This window comes from Neopelma chrysocephalum, unplaced genomic scaffold (genome assembly GCF_003984885.1).
Source record: "Neopelma chrysocephalum unplaced genomic scaffold, ASM398488v2 Primary Assembly neopelma1_80b, whole genome shotgun sequence".
NCBI lineage: Eukaryota > Metazoa > Chordata > Aves > Passeriformes > Pipridae > Neopelma > Neopelma chrysocephalum.
In genome coordinates this window covers 832,522-849,900 of record NW_020897742.1, presented here as the reverse complement: position 1 = coordinate 849,900, position 17,379 = coordinate 832,522, and the positions used below count along the sequence as shown (strand labels likewise).

Sequence of the window (17,379 nt, the reverse complement as noted above, 5' to 3'; positions counted from 1 at the left end):
CTGGCATGCCTGTAGCAAGACCTTGACCAAAAGCCAAAGCTGGATTTGCTGCTGCAGCTGCTGCAAGTGACTCTGCCTGCTGCCCTTGCTGACCCTGGTTGGGGGTAAGTGGGCGCTGAGTTGCTCCAGCACGCAGAACCTGGAAAAGGCCAATTAAAAGGTAAGGAAGGTCCTTAAAAGGTAAGGAAGCAAGTCCATTATATGTTAAAAAAGGTCTAGAACAGTTGCTTTGTGTATTTAATGCCTCTAGCTCTGAATTTAATTTTGGGAATACTCCATCTTGTTTTCAAGGATATATACATATAAAGAATAAAAGGTATATATTATTTTGCTGACAAATATGACCATAAAATATCATCCCTGCTCTGGACAGCAGGACTCATGTATGTTCCATCAATGGTAATGAGTATAAAGTAAGGAAGAAAATCTGTAAGAGTGATACATTTATGACTTACATTATTTATTAACTGAACACCTGACCCTTTTTGATAAACACATTTGTTTACATTATTTCCAGGCAATTGAATGATGTAAATCTGAATATTTCAGCGCTTGTAGTAACTTGTCTAAATAATTAACACTCCACTGCCAACAGTCCTGTAAATAATGCACCCACTAAGTTTTAAAAATTCACATAACACTCCATCACCATGTAGCACAGGCATATTTTATTATGTTCTGACAGCGTATCTCCGGGAATCTGATTGAAAAGCAATCTAAATTCTTGCAACCACTCTGTTCCTCTTGGTTAAAATCATCTTTTTCAGGTCCAAAATAAGGGAGAAATACAATTCACAATATATCCCCACAAAGTATCTTATATGTGATTTGAATAAATTTGATATTAATTTTATAGAGAAAAAAAGACATTGGAGAGATGATATACATTTAGTTATCAATGCAAGTCACTGACAAAAATGAACAGTAGGAAGAAAGATCCACCTAAATATAAAAACAGTAATGAAATCACTCTGTAATTCCATGGTATCTCAGAGCCACTGCTTATATTAAATTTCTAGGAATGGCATTGAAATTAACCATACTGCTGGTAAAAAATTTAAAATATTTACATTCATTCAAGCATAAGATTAGAAAATTTGTGGTTTTCCTTTGTGAAAAAAAGGTTATTTGTTTACACTGAAAGATCATATACTAGTTTTAAAAATGCACCCAGAGTAACAATAGAAAATTAGCATTTTCTTAAAATTACTTAAAGGAATGGAAATTTCAAGAAGTGCTTATAATAATTGCTCACTCTTGATTTACCAAGGCAAAAATAACACGGTACATATAGAAAAATATGGGCAATCCTTCCTCCCCATGGAACATCAAAACTCCTGATAACAACTGATTCCCTACTTTTCAAAGAGACAGAAAAAAATGTGTAGCGTTCAAGTTTCCAGCTAATTTATTAAAAAAAAAACCCCACAGATCAATTTTTTCCCAAGCTCAAAAGAAACAATATCCTCCTAAAATTAACAGAACGCATCTTTTCATCCCCTTATGTTAGTTTTCTAGATCAGTTTTTAACTTTACAATAATCTACCACACAGGAAGCATTACCTTCCTGTGTACAGACATACACATAACCACACAGCTACCTGAATTAAAGGAACTATTTTTAATGCTTATTGTTTTAAAAACTGGGACTGTAAAGTAACCTAAATATTTAGGATGCTGTAAGACAATGACAATCGGTAACATAAGAAAACTGCACATCTACTCTTCACAAAGAACATACCGGTTGCTGTCCCTGTTGTGCCTGGGAAGCCGCTTGCTGATTTGCTGTGGTGTTTGCTGCTGCAGCTTGCTGCTGGAATAAATTGGCTGGATACACCCCCCATGGAACACCATAATACTGAGGCGGAACCACAGCAGGACCTAAAACCAGAAAGCATGATTATTCCATCTATTGCAGTCAGTTAAAATACTGTTTGTAGCATCCCTCATTGATCCACCTTCTAAATGTCGAAAGAGAAATCAGTATGGAGAAGAATGAATTCCCATATTAACTGAAAGGATACATGAATACAAACAGGTTAATTTAAAAAATTCACACCCAACCGTATCTTCTCTATGAAAGAATAAACACCCTTCTGAGACTCAGATGACGAAGAAAAAACTTAAAAGCATTCAGTTTGTATATCAAAGAACATTCAAAATCAAGTTTTCATGGTTGGAAAAAAGGATCATTTCAGACCATCACAGAATGAACAAAATTCATCCTCCTGATAGTGTTATGCTGAGACTTTGATCACCTGTGATTTGTCCTTTCTGTATGATGCTTTTGCTTAAAAACATAACTATTGCCTTTGCCTTCCCTGCATACTACATGATGCTCTTCAGAGTGGGCACACTTAACTCTTCCAGTCTATTGATACAGAACCCGTAGAAGAATAATCTCTCTATATTCACAGCATTGTACAGATAATGCATTATGTATACGTGTATTTTAGTTTTATCTACTGTCTTTCCTGTGAAACCACCAACTGGAAATACAGGGCTTTTTTAAAAAAATGTTATGCTTGAGTCTGAGCACTAGCTGGGACCTGAATATTCAGCCGTGTTGTTTCACAGCGAAATCTATTCACTTTCTAAGAGATTTTCCTGGGCTTGGAGTTTATCTGTTGTTTGGGCCTTATAGCATGCTGGACACCATCTTTATTCTCATGCCCACTGGGAATAAAAAAACCTGAAATTAGAAAATTATTTCACCAAGTGAAAACATACGAGGAAAGGCTGTCTCACCTTTTGAAAATAATACATACTATAACGTCAGATGATATCCTCATTAAGGATAAACATTTTCAGAACAGAAAAAAACCCCTAATTGTTGCATATAAAAGTCCAGTGGAAAGAGAAACTCAGAATCCATATATAACAGAAACAGAAACATATTACCTCTTAGTAAAAATTTTCAAAATGACAATATGAATTTCCTACAAGTTTCTCCTTCCTAGAAATACATTTGCAGAAAATAAACAGGATGGATTTCAGTTTTTTCTCTTTTCATTCTGGGAAAATTATGAAGGTAGACACTAGAAAGTGTTCAGTTACCTGCTAGGGTAGCTGCTGCAGCTAATCCAGCTGCAGTGTACGGGTCAGTACCTGGAGGAGCAGCGCTGATAATGTATGGGTTTGGCACAAAAGCAGCCGGGGCCAAGCCTGCGGAGAATACGCCTGCTACAGTAATAAACAGAGTTTCATTACAGCTAACACACTTGGCAAGCATCATCATATTCAAACCAAATAACAAAGCCTATCTGCTAAAATCAGAACTGCTTGTACTTTAGCTTTTAAGAAGAGGTACATCATTACAGAAATCAACACTTCTATGTCTTCTCATCAGTCCTTTCTTATTAATCCCAAGGCCGAACAGCTTTGTTTGTTGGATCTACAGACTCCAAGGAGATTTATCTCATATGTATCTACCCACTCATATAGAAGTGGAATTTATCTTGCCCAACTTTAACTATCTATAAGTTACACTAGTCTTGCAATGAATCCGAATCAGACAAATCATCTAGTGTCTTAAGTGAATCAGTCAGATAAAATGAACCACTTGCAAGAGATACAAATCTCTCCTCACTGACAATTAGGAAAAAATTCTAACCAGATAGTTTAAATCAGATACCTGGCTTTTAAACAGCCAGTTATGAGATGATAATCTTACTTCCAAGAATTTCAATTTCACATAGGCATCGTAATGGAAGGAAACAACAGAAGAAACTCAGTCAAACAAAGCACGGCTACCCAGAGTTTCCCGTCAGTCAGGTTCACATACTTTATCCAACACTGAGTCAGAAACTGCTGCAGCAAGGACTGCACATCAAATTATGCTCCTCCTTCCAAATATTTCTTGATAGATTTCTATTAATATACATATCAGAAGAAGCTACATTTCAAAGGGGTAAGATTTACCTGACTGCTCAGTCAGCATTTCATACAAAGTAGGAGCTTCTCCAGAGTTTTGCAATTAAACACGGGACTTGTGGACTCCCATCTCAATCTGCCATGTCTCCAGCTCTCAGATGGCATCACTCAGCTACGTAACACTTTTCAACCCCAGCTACAGCCTGCTGATCCCTGTCTGGACAGACCTCACCATGCTGCTAAACAAGCCAGTGGGAAAACTTAACTGCCACCCTATCATAGGGGAACATGGACACATCCCCTTGCAGATACTGCTTCCTACTTCTGCCTGCCCTTCTGATCCTGAGAACTCCTCTTCCCTCACAGAGGAAGGAGATTTGTGCATACACCTCAACAGCCCAATGGTGGAGAGTAGGAAGGGCAGGAATCTTTAAGCCTGCCCCAACAGTGTCAGAATCTGAGAACCTCCCTTCCTTAAACAAGGAATTGCTTCCATGTGTGTTCCAACCTTCCTCACTCTAAACACTGACAGCTTCCCTGCAGCAGAAAATAAAACTGTTGTCAATAAAATAAAGCCTTCTTGTTGAGTTGCAGCACACTAAGGACTTTATGCATTTAACTAACTCACTGAATTAGAGGGACAGAAAGGAAATGCCTGCTAAAGAATAACTCCATCACAAAGGTGCTTGCAAGAAGAAAGAGCTGTCTGTTTAAAAGGTGCCACGGAATAATGACTTGATCAACACAACAATGTGATTTTCAAATTCTACTTATACAATGGTTTTTAACTGGATTATTAAAAATACTAAACTGCAATAGAATCTTAGAATTGCATATTTTTGGTTTTTAGTAGAGAATGCTGGTGTTTCCATCACTGCTTGTAGCAGTAATGTTTTTTTACTTTTACTCGCATCAAAATTCAACTACTGTGCTACACGAGCAAATATAAATTTTATTTCTTTGTATACAACTGTTCAAAGTAGGGGAAAATTTACAACAACAGAAAACATCCTCTAAGGACAGAACAGTTTTATGCAGCCATTCTGAGCAGTTTTCATGAGAACTGCTAAAAGGGGCCAAGTGATCAGTACCTATTTGAATTAGAATACTGTGGGTAACACCGAAAGGATTCTGTCAAAGGAACACCCCCACTTTTGCCAGGGACACCTCACCTATGTGTGGCTGCTGAGCTGCAGCCAGGGCGTATTGCTGCTGCTGGGCTGCTGTCAACTGTTGAACAGTCAGAGCATTAGTCCTCTGGAAAAGCTATTGGAAAAGAAAAAAAGATGCATTTCAGTTTTCAGAAGTCAGGGTTATAATATACTGGAATTTACTTTAAAAAAAAAATTTCAAACCAGGCTTCTATACTAATAAGTTAGACTTAACTAACTAGAAAATTATGCATTAAACCAGAAAACTACGCACCAATATTCTTCTAGATTAATTATACAGTTATTTGCCTTTGACTAACTCACAGACAAAAGAAAATTAAATGCATTATATGTTCAAAAGACTGATTATCAAAAGAGGATAATGAACAACTCAAAGGATCAATTTACCACATTTTCAAGTCCATTACTGACCTGCTGCTGAGAATTGTAGTCAAAAAGTCCCACAGTAGCTCCTGAAGAGTCCATTTGTACCTGATTGCCAGGATAGTCAAACTGCAGAGAATCAAGACCAACTTGTTCCATGGCATCTAGATTCTGATTTTCTGGATTTGAAAACTCTTCTACCAGAGGCTTGTGGGCTGCAGGATTGGGAAGTGGACCTAATCCTTCTGTGGTGCTGGGATTGGGGCCCAAGCGTTCAGCTACTTCTGTTGGGGAGGCTTGTCGACTTCCAGGGGTACGACTGTTTAGAAGAAATTTGAGATAGACTCTTCAGTCTGAAATAATGCTGTCCATGGACAGAGTACAGCATTTCTATTCTAAAAGCACCTCTGAATTCAAGAAACCTTACAAAGAGAAGTGACAGACTGTTTTTAACTATTTCAACCAGCATGCATTGATGGCTCAAGATAATGGACACATTTCATTTCAAAACATAATTTTATGTATTTTAAAAAAGTTTATACAATCTTCAAATCACTATGAGAAAAACTAAATTTTGAGGCTGTTTTGAGTCAAATGGAATAAATTGTTATCTGTAAAATTTTGGGATGGCTCTTTATTGTATTTTGGGAGTGACAGGAATTATTAGAAAATGTATTGAAGAGACATTAAAACAAAAATAAAAGGAAATGGCTAAGTGTATCTCATGCCAAAGGAGAGAAAAACACAGTAAAATTTCAACTGGAAAAGACAAACATACAATATAGCAAATATTTTTCACATCTGAAAAGCAGATATTATTTTTAACTTAAGTAAAATGAACTAAAAGCTGCCTCATTTAGCATTTGACTAAAACATTTCATTTCCTACACCACTCATTTAATAGACTAAACTACAGTGATGACTGGTGGGAAAAAAAAGTGTTCTTAATATAACCCTGAACATTATATACAACATTATATACATATATATATATATAATTATACATAAAAGCTGAATTGCTTTCTTATCTGCACTGGCTATATTACCCACATACCCACTGACTGCAGGAGAGTTTCTGTGCACCTAAAAATGCCTATAGGCAAACAGGTGAAGTAAGATGTCAACAGATTTATATCCTAAAGAGATTCCCAACTCTGTATTTGGTCAGATTTAGGGTACCTTAATTTGGAGCGGTACCTCACCTTCTGTGTCAGGCCACATTGTTTAGACTATTGATTTCTACTGGCAAAAATCTAAGTTAACTACTAGGAAAGAGTTGTGTGAGAGAATCTATGATCCCATAACAACATTATTGTGTTGGCAGAACTTGATTATTATATATTGTTTCTCAGGAAATGTACAACCTGTAGTTAAGTTTGCTTTATTTGTGACAATGGGGCTCCAATACAGAATGGCACCTTGCAGGAAGAACCTACGTTTATTTCAGCAGTACAGTTTGGTGTCCTGCTAATTTCTAGGACAGAGAGACAGCCTCAGTACTGCCTGTCATCCTTCCTCTTCAAGGCTCCTAAAGGTTGAAGTATCTGTTCCTCACTGAAGCACAACACTAATGCAAAGAAAACTACCAGTACTTATGTATTTGCTGATACCAACACTGAAGTCTGCACAGCTAGAAATCAGCCTTTTAGTGAGTTTATTGCAACACTGTACGATTTATTACTTTAGGAAAAATACTTCAAAGATAAAGAAGGTACAATAGAGTTTTTTTAACGTAACAACCAACCTCATGACAATTGCCTATACCATACTGGCTATCATTTAACTATCCTGTCTAGCAACCATGTCTTGCTCCATGTACAAAACTTGAGTATGAAGCCATTTAATATTCCCTATTCTTCCCAAATGAAATACAGCATCAACAAAGTGAAGAACAAAAGGGAAAAAGGCAGTTATTTCAGTACATACTTTAGTTTAAAAACGCTGCAAGTACAATAAAAATACAAGGAGGAGGACAGGACAAAGTTTCTTTGTTAATACTTATGTTTACCTAATATAGGTTGCTCCTTATATTGGTGCTGTTCTGTTGCTATAGTTAAAGTTGTGTCAATACTTCAATTATAAACCTCTGTTTGGAGGGCTAGTACCACTTTATATGGCCCACTTCAATTAGATGGCCTTTTTTTTTTTTTTGAGAGGTTTACTGGCTTTGGATGCTTTTTTGCACTTGTGTATTTTTTAATAATTTCTCTCTTTAAATAATACAGAAGGTACTTTGCAAACAACTATTTCAAAATTGAAATAGATACTAGTAAAGAAAAGCAGGACAATATTTATTCTGCATTTTCTACACATAATATTGAAGGTAGCTTTGTTTATTGTGCATATTGCAGCATGCATCCGAAAGGAGCTAATGTGAGTTCTCTAATATGCTTGGTATTATATTATTTTCAATAATATGTCTTGAAAAACAGACTTGAAGAATCCCTCCTTAGCCTCAGGTAAATACATTTTTTAAAGGGTAGGAAATACTTACATATGGGATTCAAACATGCATTTTAATATACTTGTTCAGTAATGAACTAATGAAAGCACAACTGTTTGGTCATGTTCACCCCATTAAGATAAATTTATGAGCAGCACTCTAGTTCTCTATCTTGTTAATTCTTCTGTATGACAGTTACAAATGCATCACAGTAACTCAAAAAAGAAAAGTTAGTCCTTAAAAAAATACCAAATTTAAAACACAGTTTAGTATTACAAAAAAACCCCAGACTGGCTGTACTGTCATATGGGAGTTCACTGTTCCAAAGCTTGAGCTTGGTCCAATCTTTTCTTCCCTATGCAAACAACCAAACCACAACACCATTCTATACTGTGAATAGGTGACATCTAACTATGTGAATAGGGAAATACATTGTTCCACCTAAGTCAAGATATGGTTTCTATAAAGACTTTTGTGGGGAAATTATTAGTTGTGTTAGGCTGTGGCATCCACTAAGAAAATCAGAAGGAAAGTTAAAATTCTAGTAGGACTTACTCTCTACAACAACACTCAGATGCAAAAGTTAGAGTATTAAAAAGAAGCGGAGAGAGAAAGGGATTTATTTGACATTAAAAGGGTTAAAAGTTTTCATCCCTCCTTAATTCACCACATTTAAAAAAGGTACCCGTGTACTTTTAATAATAACTATGTTAAGATGAATTTGTCTCATGAGAAGTGACACACACATTAATGACATCCTAAGAAACATGTGGCACAGTGGGAAAGGGAGAACTTGAGGTGGAAAGAATCAGTCTGCAGCTGGGTAATGTTTAAAGCTGACACACAAACCAGAACTGTAATAATGCCCTTAAGAGACATGCTCGTCTTCTTGAGAAACAGTTAAAAGCTTACTTAAAATCTTTGCAATCGGCATCCATTCCATTTGGCAAACCTCTGCCATTTATTTTAGTAACATCCTCATCATCTCCTTGTTTAAGATCTCTGTTTTTGTCCTCCTCAAATGGAGAAGCCTTGCCTTTCTGATCTCCTTTCTCAGGTCCATCTGTTTCAGCATCTCTAGTGCCCTGAGGAAAAAGAATCTGTTTGATTCTGAATATTGAACAGAACACAATAGGAGCACCACAAGGTGACCTAATTCTACACTACAGTGCACGTAAACAATACAAACAGTTTGTTGTCAATGAAATTGCATTTGGTGGGTAACTTGGTCATCAAGTTTCAACCACATGCAATTAATAACTGCCAAAATGTGAAAAGGAATGCCAAGATTTATAATGGAAGAGCTAACTCAACCTTAACTATAGCGGTGCTGTTAAAGCAGTAACACTTTGAATTAGATAAAAGTTTATTTTATACAATTAAAACATCCAGTTACAAAACAAACCCACATGAAAACAAAGAATAGGAAGATCTAGAATAAAGCCCATCGCACATTTTAAATTAAGCTATTTGCAGTCTTTTTCCTTTAAATAATGTTTTTAGGAAAGCACTTTAAGACAGCTATTTAGACAAGATTCCCAAACCACTTCCCTCTTCTGCCCCCTCCAACCAAGGAAGACAGACAAAGAGCAACCACACACTTGCTTCTAAAGAGAAGAGAGTTAAAAAAGGAAATGGACAAAGAGAGTAGAAAATATAACCATGTAACAGAAAGACCATAGCAGGTAACTAAGCAAGCTTAACACACTGCATTACTTACAAAAGCTCCTTTCCTAAACCGGGAATCCAATTTATCAGCTGGAGAGGAACTTAACACATATTCTACCATGCTCACTCCAAGGCCACCACTTTCTGATCGTGGAGACAATACAGCATTTACTTCACTGTTTCCATGAAAACCCTGTCCAGGCTTTCTCTGTACCATAATAGGTTGGGACATAGAATGGTCTGTTAAAAAGAAATAAATAAATAAAACTATTGTATTTTTTTAAAATACCATTTGTAATGTTTTTGCATTTCATTACAGCAGCAATATTAAACAAGACCAAAATTAAATTAAATAAAAAATTCCAAATCACAGTTTCAAAGTGTTATTGACACACAATCACCAGTGCAGTATACATTTTCACAATTAAAGTTAAAAGAAAATAAAATCTAATACACAATTACAGTTTTTGATATTAATTTTCTTTGAAGAACATTCAGTAATCCTGACTGATTTTTCAATACATATACAATAATCACTTACGAGGAGTTCCCCATGCAGTCTCTCTCCACTCGTCACCAAGGAATATCCCTTTTTGTCCATCTTTTGCTGAATCATCAGGTTCCCAAAACTTTTTGGCAGGTAAAAGCTGTTAAAAAGAGAAAACGTTTTTATCTAAATATGCTTATAAATGGGCAGAAAGAGCAGTACTTCTAAGAGCATATGCAAGTAATTAATTTGACATCATAGAATGGTTTGGTTTGGAAGGGACCTTAAAGATCATCTAATTCCAACTCTCCTGCCATGAGCAGAGATGCCACTCAGGTGGCATGCCAGTTCAGGTTGTTCAGGGTCCCATCCAACCTGGTCTTCAATACTTCCATGGATAGGGCAGCCACAACTTCTCTGGACAATCTGTGTCTGCGCCTCACCACCCTCCCAGTAAAGAATTTCTTTCTTACGTCTTATCAAAATCTCTCCTCTTTCAGTTTAAAACTGCTCCCCATCATTCTATCACTATCTGCCCTTGTAAAAAGTTGCTTTCCCTCTTTTTTGCAAGTCCCCTTTAAGGCTGCAATGAGGTCTCTTGGGAGCCTTCTCTTCTTCCAACTGAACCACCACATCTCTCTCATCCTGCCTCCACAGGACAGGTGATCCAGCCCTCTGATCATCTTAGTGGCCTCCTCTGGACGTGCTATAACAGGCTGACATCTTTCCTGTGCTGAGGCCCTCAGAGCTGGATGCAGCACTCCTGGTGGGTCTCACTAGGGCAGAGCAGAGTGGTAGAATCCCTTCCCTTGATCTGCTGCCCACGCTGCTGCTCAAGCAGCCCAGGATGTGGTTGGCTTTCTGGGCTGCAAGCACACACTGATACCAAAGTCAGCTTTCAATAAGGCAGCAGGTATTCCTGAGGAATAATATAACACTTGAAAGCTACTTCCTGTTACAGCTGATGATGTATAAAGGAATAGCCAAAATGACTGCAACAGGAGTGAGATTCTGAATTTATAAGGGAGAAATACAGAATACAGAAGCAGCTGTGAAAAAAGCAAATCAAATTAATCCCAAATCAAGTCAATCCTCTCAGAAGCCTTAATCAACAGTGCCTTCTTTCCAAAGGCTCAAAAGCTTGGCTGTTAACTAATACTGTGATGATAACTAGAAACAGCAGCAGTTCATTGTGAAGTTCTCTTCACTCAGAAGTGCATCACGCTACAAATTTTAGGAAGTGACTAACACACACAGTACCAGATCAGCTCCTTTAGACCACAGGGCTCTCTTGGTTACAAATCAGTGACATTCAAATGTGAAGTTCTACATACCAACGATGCCATTTAGCTGTATGGTTTTTTTCATTCCTACTTCTAAAGCAGAAAAGTGTCACATTAGACCAGTATCATTTCTTGTACTGTCCTTCAGGACAGAAGGACTTAGTGGGACATGACAGAAGCATCACACAATACCTCAAATGTCAGGTTGTCACTTGCATTTTTCTACTTTGGTCCTCTAACTTCTCCCATCAGTAACAGTACAATTGCCAAGCTCTACATATCATACTTCCTCTTGAATATGTAATTAAAAAACTGTACTCTCAGACTATATATTACATACTTTAAAAGGTCCATCAACTGAAACTAAAGTGAAAACAACTTGCAAAAAATATTGGGAAGAGCTCTGAAGAAAGCAGCAAAATCCATCAGATTCTGCATAAGGTAATGCTGAATTTAGAATTTTAAATTTCGTAAACTTAGAAAAAAACAAACAATCTGATGAAGCTGTTTGCAATAAATGAGTACATTCTGGAAGTTTGTTTCTCCTATAACTTAAGTGACTAAAAAACCCTTCTGAATGTGATGGCTGTTGAGTATGAGCCTTGATGAAACAACTAAGTGGAGTATTTTTTTAAATATTTCTTAGTGTAACATCGAAAGAACTTGTGAAAACAGCTTAAAGAGGAGGAGGATAAAACTGCCATTAGCAATTAGTACTGACACTGCAACAGAGGTGACAAGAGCTCCTCTGGAGTAACTTCAGGATTGCTGTTTTTCTGTGCTGCCCAGAGTTCTTACCAGAAACAAAGGATTTTGACTAGCTAACATACTCAGATCCCTGGTTTCCTTACAGAGTTCATTAATACAGAAGGATTCAGGTTGAAGGATGATAAACAGTCAAAGCTCAAAAAAACCACAGGAGAGTACCATCCTTGCAAGAGTGCTGGACTGATACGACCTGCCCTGACAGAGAGGCCCACTCTCAAGTGCATTGTAGAATCACCACCAGGTGTCAACCAAACATACTTTGGGAACACCAGGATATTAAGTTTACCCCAAATTTAAGGGATGAATTTAGCCATCAGAAGACAGAGAAATAGATCAATGGAATCTTACAACTGCATTTCAACTAAAAGCAAAAGATTACAAAATCCAGATCCACTTATGCAATCTACACATCCTTTTTAGCTTTGCATTTGTAACAAGTTTGCAATACTACTTAATTTTCATTTTGTAAGTCAGTGGTAGAACAGAAAGCAAGCATTTTACAGCATCTATGAAACCTTGGTTTTGGGAATCACATTTTATTTTCTAAGGCAATTTCAAATATGTGTCTGGCTGAGATGAAACACAGAAGTCAAGGTGTCACAGCCTAAAACAACCTTGTCAGAATAAAGCAGATCTAGTAATGTATTGGGTGTCATAAAATGAGAATTACCTAAAGTATGCTTACCCTGAAATAAGTAGATTCCACTATCAGAGAGGTGTTCAGACAACTCAATGTTAAAAACAATAAGCGAATTTAGATCAGAACATACTGAAATACTAGGTTTGATTTCAAAACAGATTCACAGGATTTCTATCAAAGGAAAAACTGTCCACCGGTAGAAAGTAGCAATAATCCTCAGTGCAAAAGTTTTGGGGGGATTTTTTGTTGTGAGGGTTTTTTTAGGTTTGTTTTGTTCTTTTTGTGCTTGTGTTTTGTCTTTTTTTTCAAATTCCAAACAGATAAATTCAACTGCTTGCAGTCTTCATGTACTCTGGTACACAAAGAATATAGAATATTTTTAACACAAAACATAATGCATCATCCATACCTCAAGAGGTTAAATTTAAATTACTGAAGATTAAACAGATTTACAGAAATTATTTTTCATTAAAATTTCTATACGATAGAGACATCCCTCAAATATTTAAATAAATGCAATATTTCAAAGTTTACAATATTGCAACTTCCTGAGGGGCAGTGATTCAGGTTTATGATTTACTTTTGACAGATGATGGATAGGACATACACTATTCTCTTTTTAAATTTATATTTTAGCTATTGGATTGTCATACAAGCAGCCCTAGCAATTGTCAACTATTTAACTGTGGAATAAAAAAAAAAGTAGTTTTCAGAAAAACATAACAAGTGTTTATCTTTGACAGACGGGACACAATGTGCACTTGATTAGTTCTACTGAAAAGAACTTAATCAGGAAGTCACCACAAGCAAATACAAGTAGTTAAAATCATTGTGCTTTACCCTTTGATAACATGTTTTGCTCAACACTTCCTGTATTTAATCTAAGAAAGAACAAGCTTATGAAGATATATCCAAAATCTAACTAAAAATGATGGAAAAGGTTGTCACATTTGTTACTAAGTTCTCCCAACAGTACACTAAAAAGTGTCTTTTTCAGTATCAGCACTGATCCCTGTTAGGTGTCTGCCAGATGAACAAAGCCCTTTACTTCACATGAATAATAATAGCCAGTCATGCTAAAGCTGCCTCTTAACCAGCTCTCTGATAAGTAACAGCACAGTCTTGATTACTGGCTCTTGAATTTAAGATTTTCAAATTATTTTTTAAAATTTATTTTTAGGATCAGAAGTTGATCCTATTGAGCTGAATGAACACCTTAGCTGAATTTCTCTGCATGAAGTTTTGACACTAGAAATGAATACTTTGTTCCCACAATGAAATGCATGTGATTCGACTCTGTAAGGTAATATAAGAATAGACATTACAAAAGAAGATTTAGTTTTATATTGTGTTTGGCACTAAGTTTTATGTGTGTCTGCACTGGGTCACACTAAAGGTCCTGAAGCCCACCATGCTGGCCCTGAAACAGCGAACAGATGCTCAGAGAAACAGCACCACGTGCCCTTGTTTCTTCAGAATATTAACATGACCTTAAGGGTCACAAGCAGATTTTGGGAGCTGGAGCCAGAAGCATCATCTATGTATAACCAATCTAATAGCTAAAACTTTAGGAGACAATCTGCAATACAGCTAACAAAACTTAAGCCTGTTCTTTACAGAATAAATTAACAAAGAATTGAGGGCCAGAAACAGATCAAGGAAGCTGCAGGTCTGGCTCATGTTACATTGTCCTATTCCTGATACTGACTGATACCAGGCTCCATCTGAAAGCAGCTCACATCAATAATAAACAGAAGGATTACCAGTACATAACATTTCCAAAATGTGTTGTGGTACAACGAAAACAGATTTCATACTCTGTCCTTTACATTAGCACATGGAAGAGATACTTGCTTGACGATTCACAGACAGTCCTGATTTTGGTAATGATACGAAAAGTAAGACTTAACAGCCTCCTAATGCCAAGTATGGATATCCAGTTGGGAAAAGAAGTATGAAGAAGGATTAGAATTATGACCAAGAAATTAATTTCAGTTCAGAGAAAAATCTATGCAGATAGAGAAAATGAGGAAAATAATCTCCCTATAGCTAGAAGCAGTTCGCTTGACATGACCTCTCTTTCACACCTTTCCAAGCAGATGGAGGGAAGCACAGAAGAACGTACAACTACCAGTTCTTACAAGGGTATTTGCAAGGACATTTCCTTTAATATTTTAAAAGGTTATAATCAAAAGGAAGGTTAAAATAGCCATGGAATTTATCCCAAACTACTTTATTGTTGTTTAATATGTTACGAAAATTACTAAGTCAACCTTGCTATGTGAACCTGTATCACCTCAAGATACATGGAAGACACTCTTGAAATGAACGGCAAAATAACCTGGTAAGTGCAGGCTCACAGTACAGTATCAATTTCTGATGCTGCAGTACGGTACCAAAGGTCTGTCTTTTTATGTTTTTAGAAACATCTTAACAGACCCATGAAAACAAACAGAATCATGATCATGCAGAAATACATCCCTCATCTCAGATAACTTAAATGAAGAGCAGTATGGATGGCCATATATACCTTAATTTAATTCCCAGGCATTTGTGCCATCCTTCACTTTCACTGCTTTCTTTTGAGTACTTTGTGGGTGTCAAAAGAACAAACATCACTATGAATTTCACTCATCCACTCTATCACACTGCTGGTACTTCCACAGATACCTCACTAACACCTTTATCATTCAAAAAGAGTTTTAAGAGCTGGGAGGGGAAGGAAGCATAGCCAGTGAGGCTACTCAGGTTTGTAAAGAACAGAGCTTCATCTATTATTGGTTTTTCAAATGGGAGAAAGTCAATCCTGGATGAAGTAAAAACTGCTGAAAAGCCGAGTGATTGCTTAAATGCTTCATTAAAGTAAAAAAATCAAGTAAGAACAGCCATGTGTCACCTCAGAAACACTCAGCAACTAGAACACGGCATTTGTTTTTCATCAGTAAGTTATGGCTCCCATAAAGATCACAGTCCTATCATCATTTTAAGAACGTTAAGCTGAAATATTGTCACTGGTTCAATTATTAACTGAATTAGGTAAATATCCAGCTAGACAAGAGGATCAATATTTGAAATCTTAGTTCAACATGCATTTATTTCTTTACCATGTCCTGTCAGGGCAAACAACCCTAATGTATGTCAATTCCTTTCTAAACAGCTCAGGGAACTGCTTTTAAAAGAGCCAAGTGATCCTCCTTGATCTTAAATACCTCCTCACAAAGTACACTGACTTGAAAAACCCCAAACAAATCAAATCAATAAGACAAAAAGTCCTTCTTCTCTCCAGCTAAATTACATAATAGCACTCTTCACCCTGTTTAAAATCTTCTCTTAAGGAGTAATTACCAGTAAAAAAAAGAGGAAATTACCACAGATTTCTGCTGGGTATGCCAGTTCACTTTTTCTGGAGCCAAACCTTTTTTCAGACCCCAGTCTTCTTGGCTTTTCAGGAGTAGCATGTAATTGTTTCACTAACTTAAATACAGTGACATTGAAAACATGCCTCATTTCATACAACTGCACACACTTGAAAAAAGAAATCATCCTGTCACTTCCCCAAGAGTATCAGTCATCTACCAAGACTGGCACAGACACAGCAGATCCAGTCAACAACCACTCCAGTGTTCTTGCAAAGGACTTGGTTTTTCTTTACCTTAGAACAGAAATCTCCAGTTGCCTGGAAAAGCAACTGGTTCTTAAGAGAAGCTCTTTGCTTCATGTTGTATTATTCAGACTTCTTAAATTGTATCAACATTTCCAAACCACCAACTGTATTTTCAGCCCTCAATAATTACCTCTCCCATTCCCCGAGATTCTAGGGCAAGAGCTTGAAACTCATGATTCATCTCATCCACAGATCGAACCTGCAGGGGGAAAACCAAAAGAAAAATCCATTAGTCAAATATCTTTTCAAAAGTAGAGTTTGCAATACTCCACAAGCTTTCTGACAATTGAAAGCACATACAAAATGTGCTGCTCCATGAGCAGCATGAGTTTACATTCCATGAACAGATACAGTTAGTGACCAGTTTAATGAACCGTGCTCATATAATAACATGCACAAAATTCCAAGAGACTTAAACATTTTAATCTCCATATATCCAGATGGATATTGCTCACTATGGAAACTGTGACCAACATTACATTTGCAACAAATGCAAAAAAAGTGAAATTAAAGATATGGGTATACAATATCCCTTGGAAAGGAGGTGAGCCATTGCACACTGTGTTACTGAGTACACCTGGCAGCAAACAAAGACAAGCTCACTAGACAGGTCACAAAACATGCCAGCAATGTATTGTTTTTAAAATCAAGTAACTGACTCCATTATCACCATTTCTTGTGCTTTCTTCCAGGAAACAGTGCTTTTCCTTCTCTGTGTGTCTTTCTTTGTTGTAAATATGAAACATATATTACTAGAGTTGCTGCTGAAACAAACCACCTCCTTTTCCAAGGCACACAGACACAAAGCATTGGGTGCATTCTTTCCCCAGAAAATGGTTTCCGCAAGGAATTTGCAAAGCCATGATAAGCTTCGAAAAACACATAAACCCAGGAAATTCAGAGTTGTTTCTTCCCCTTTCCTTTTCTCCCAATAGTGTGATGCAGCAGGTAAAGCTATTCAAGTTCAAAGTAAAATTAAAGTTTCCCTCCCAACACCAGTCTTCCCTCAGGAGTTACT

General features: G+C 36.8%; 1 protein-coding gene across 7 annotated transcripts in view; it reads right to left on the bottom strand.

The window, feature by feature from the left end:
* Nucleotides 1-17,379, bottom strand: part of PUM2 (pumilio RNA binding family member 2) — a 70,878-nt gene that overhangs the window by 31,040 nt on the left and 22,459 nt on the right. For 5 of the 7 annotated variants that reach the window (XM_027690393.1, XM_027690388.1, XM_027690390.1 and 2 more), the window contains exons 2-10: nucleotides 16,492-16,560; nucleotides 10,061-10,166; nucleotides 9,572-9,759; nucleotides 8,764-8,936; nucleotides 5,457-5,727; nucleotides 5,046-5,139; nucleotides 3,058-3,183; nucleotides 1,742-1,881; nucleotides 1-139 (exon numbers count right to left, since the gene is read on the bottom strand). In XM_027690393.1, the coding sequence (XP_027546194.1) occupies nucleotides 1-139; nucleotides 1,742-1,881; nucleotides 3,058-3,183; nucleotides 5,046-5,139; nucleotides 5,457-5,727; nucleotides 8,764-8,936; nucleotides 9,572-9,759; nucleotides 10,061-10,166; nucleotides 16,492-16,542 (1,288 nt within the window). In that variant the 5' untranslated portion in view covers nucleotides 16,543-16,560. The remainder of the gene's footprint in view (nucleotides 140-1,741; nucleotides 1,882-3,057; nucleotides 3,184-5,045; nucleotides 5,140-5,456; nucleotides 5,728-8,763; nucleotides 8,937-9,571; nucleotides 9,760-10,060; nucleotides 10,167-16,491; nucleotides 16,561-17,379) is intronic. The other 2 variants (XM_027690389.1, XM_027690391.1) reach the window with 1 other exon arrangement.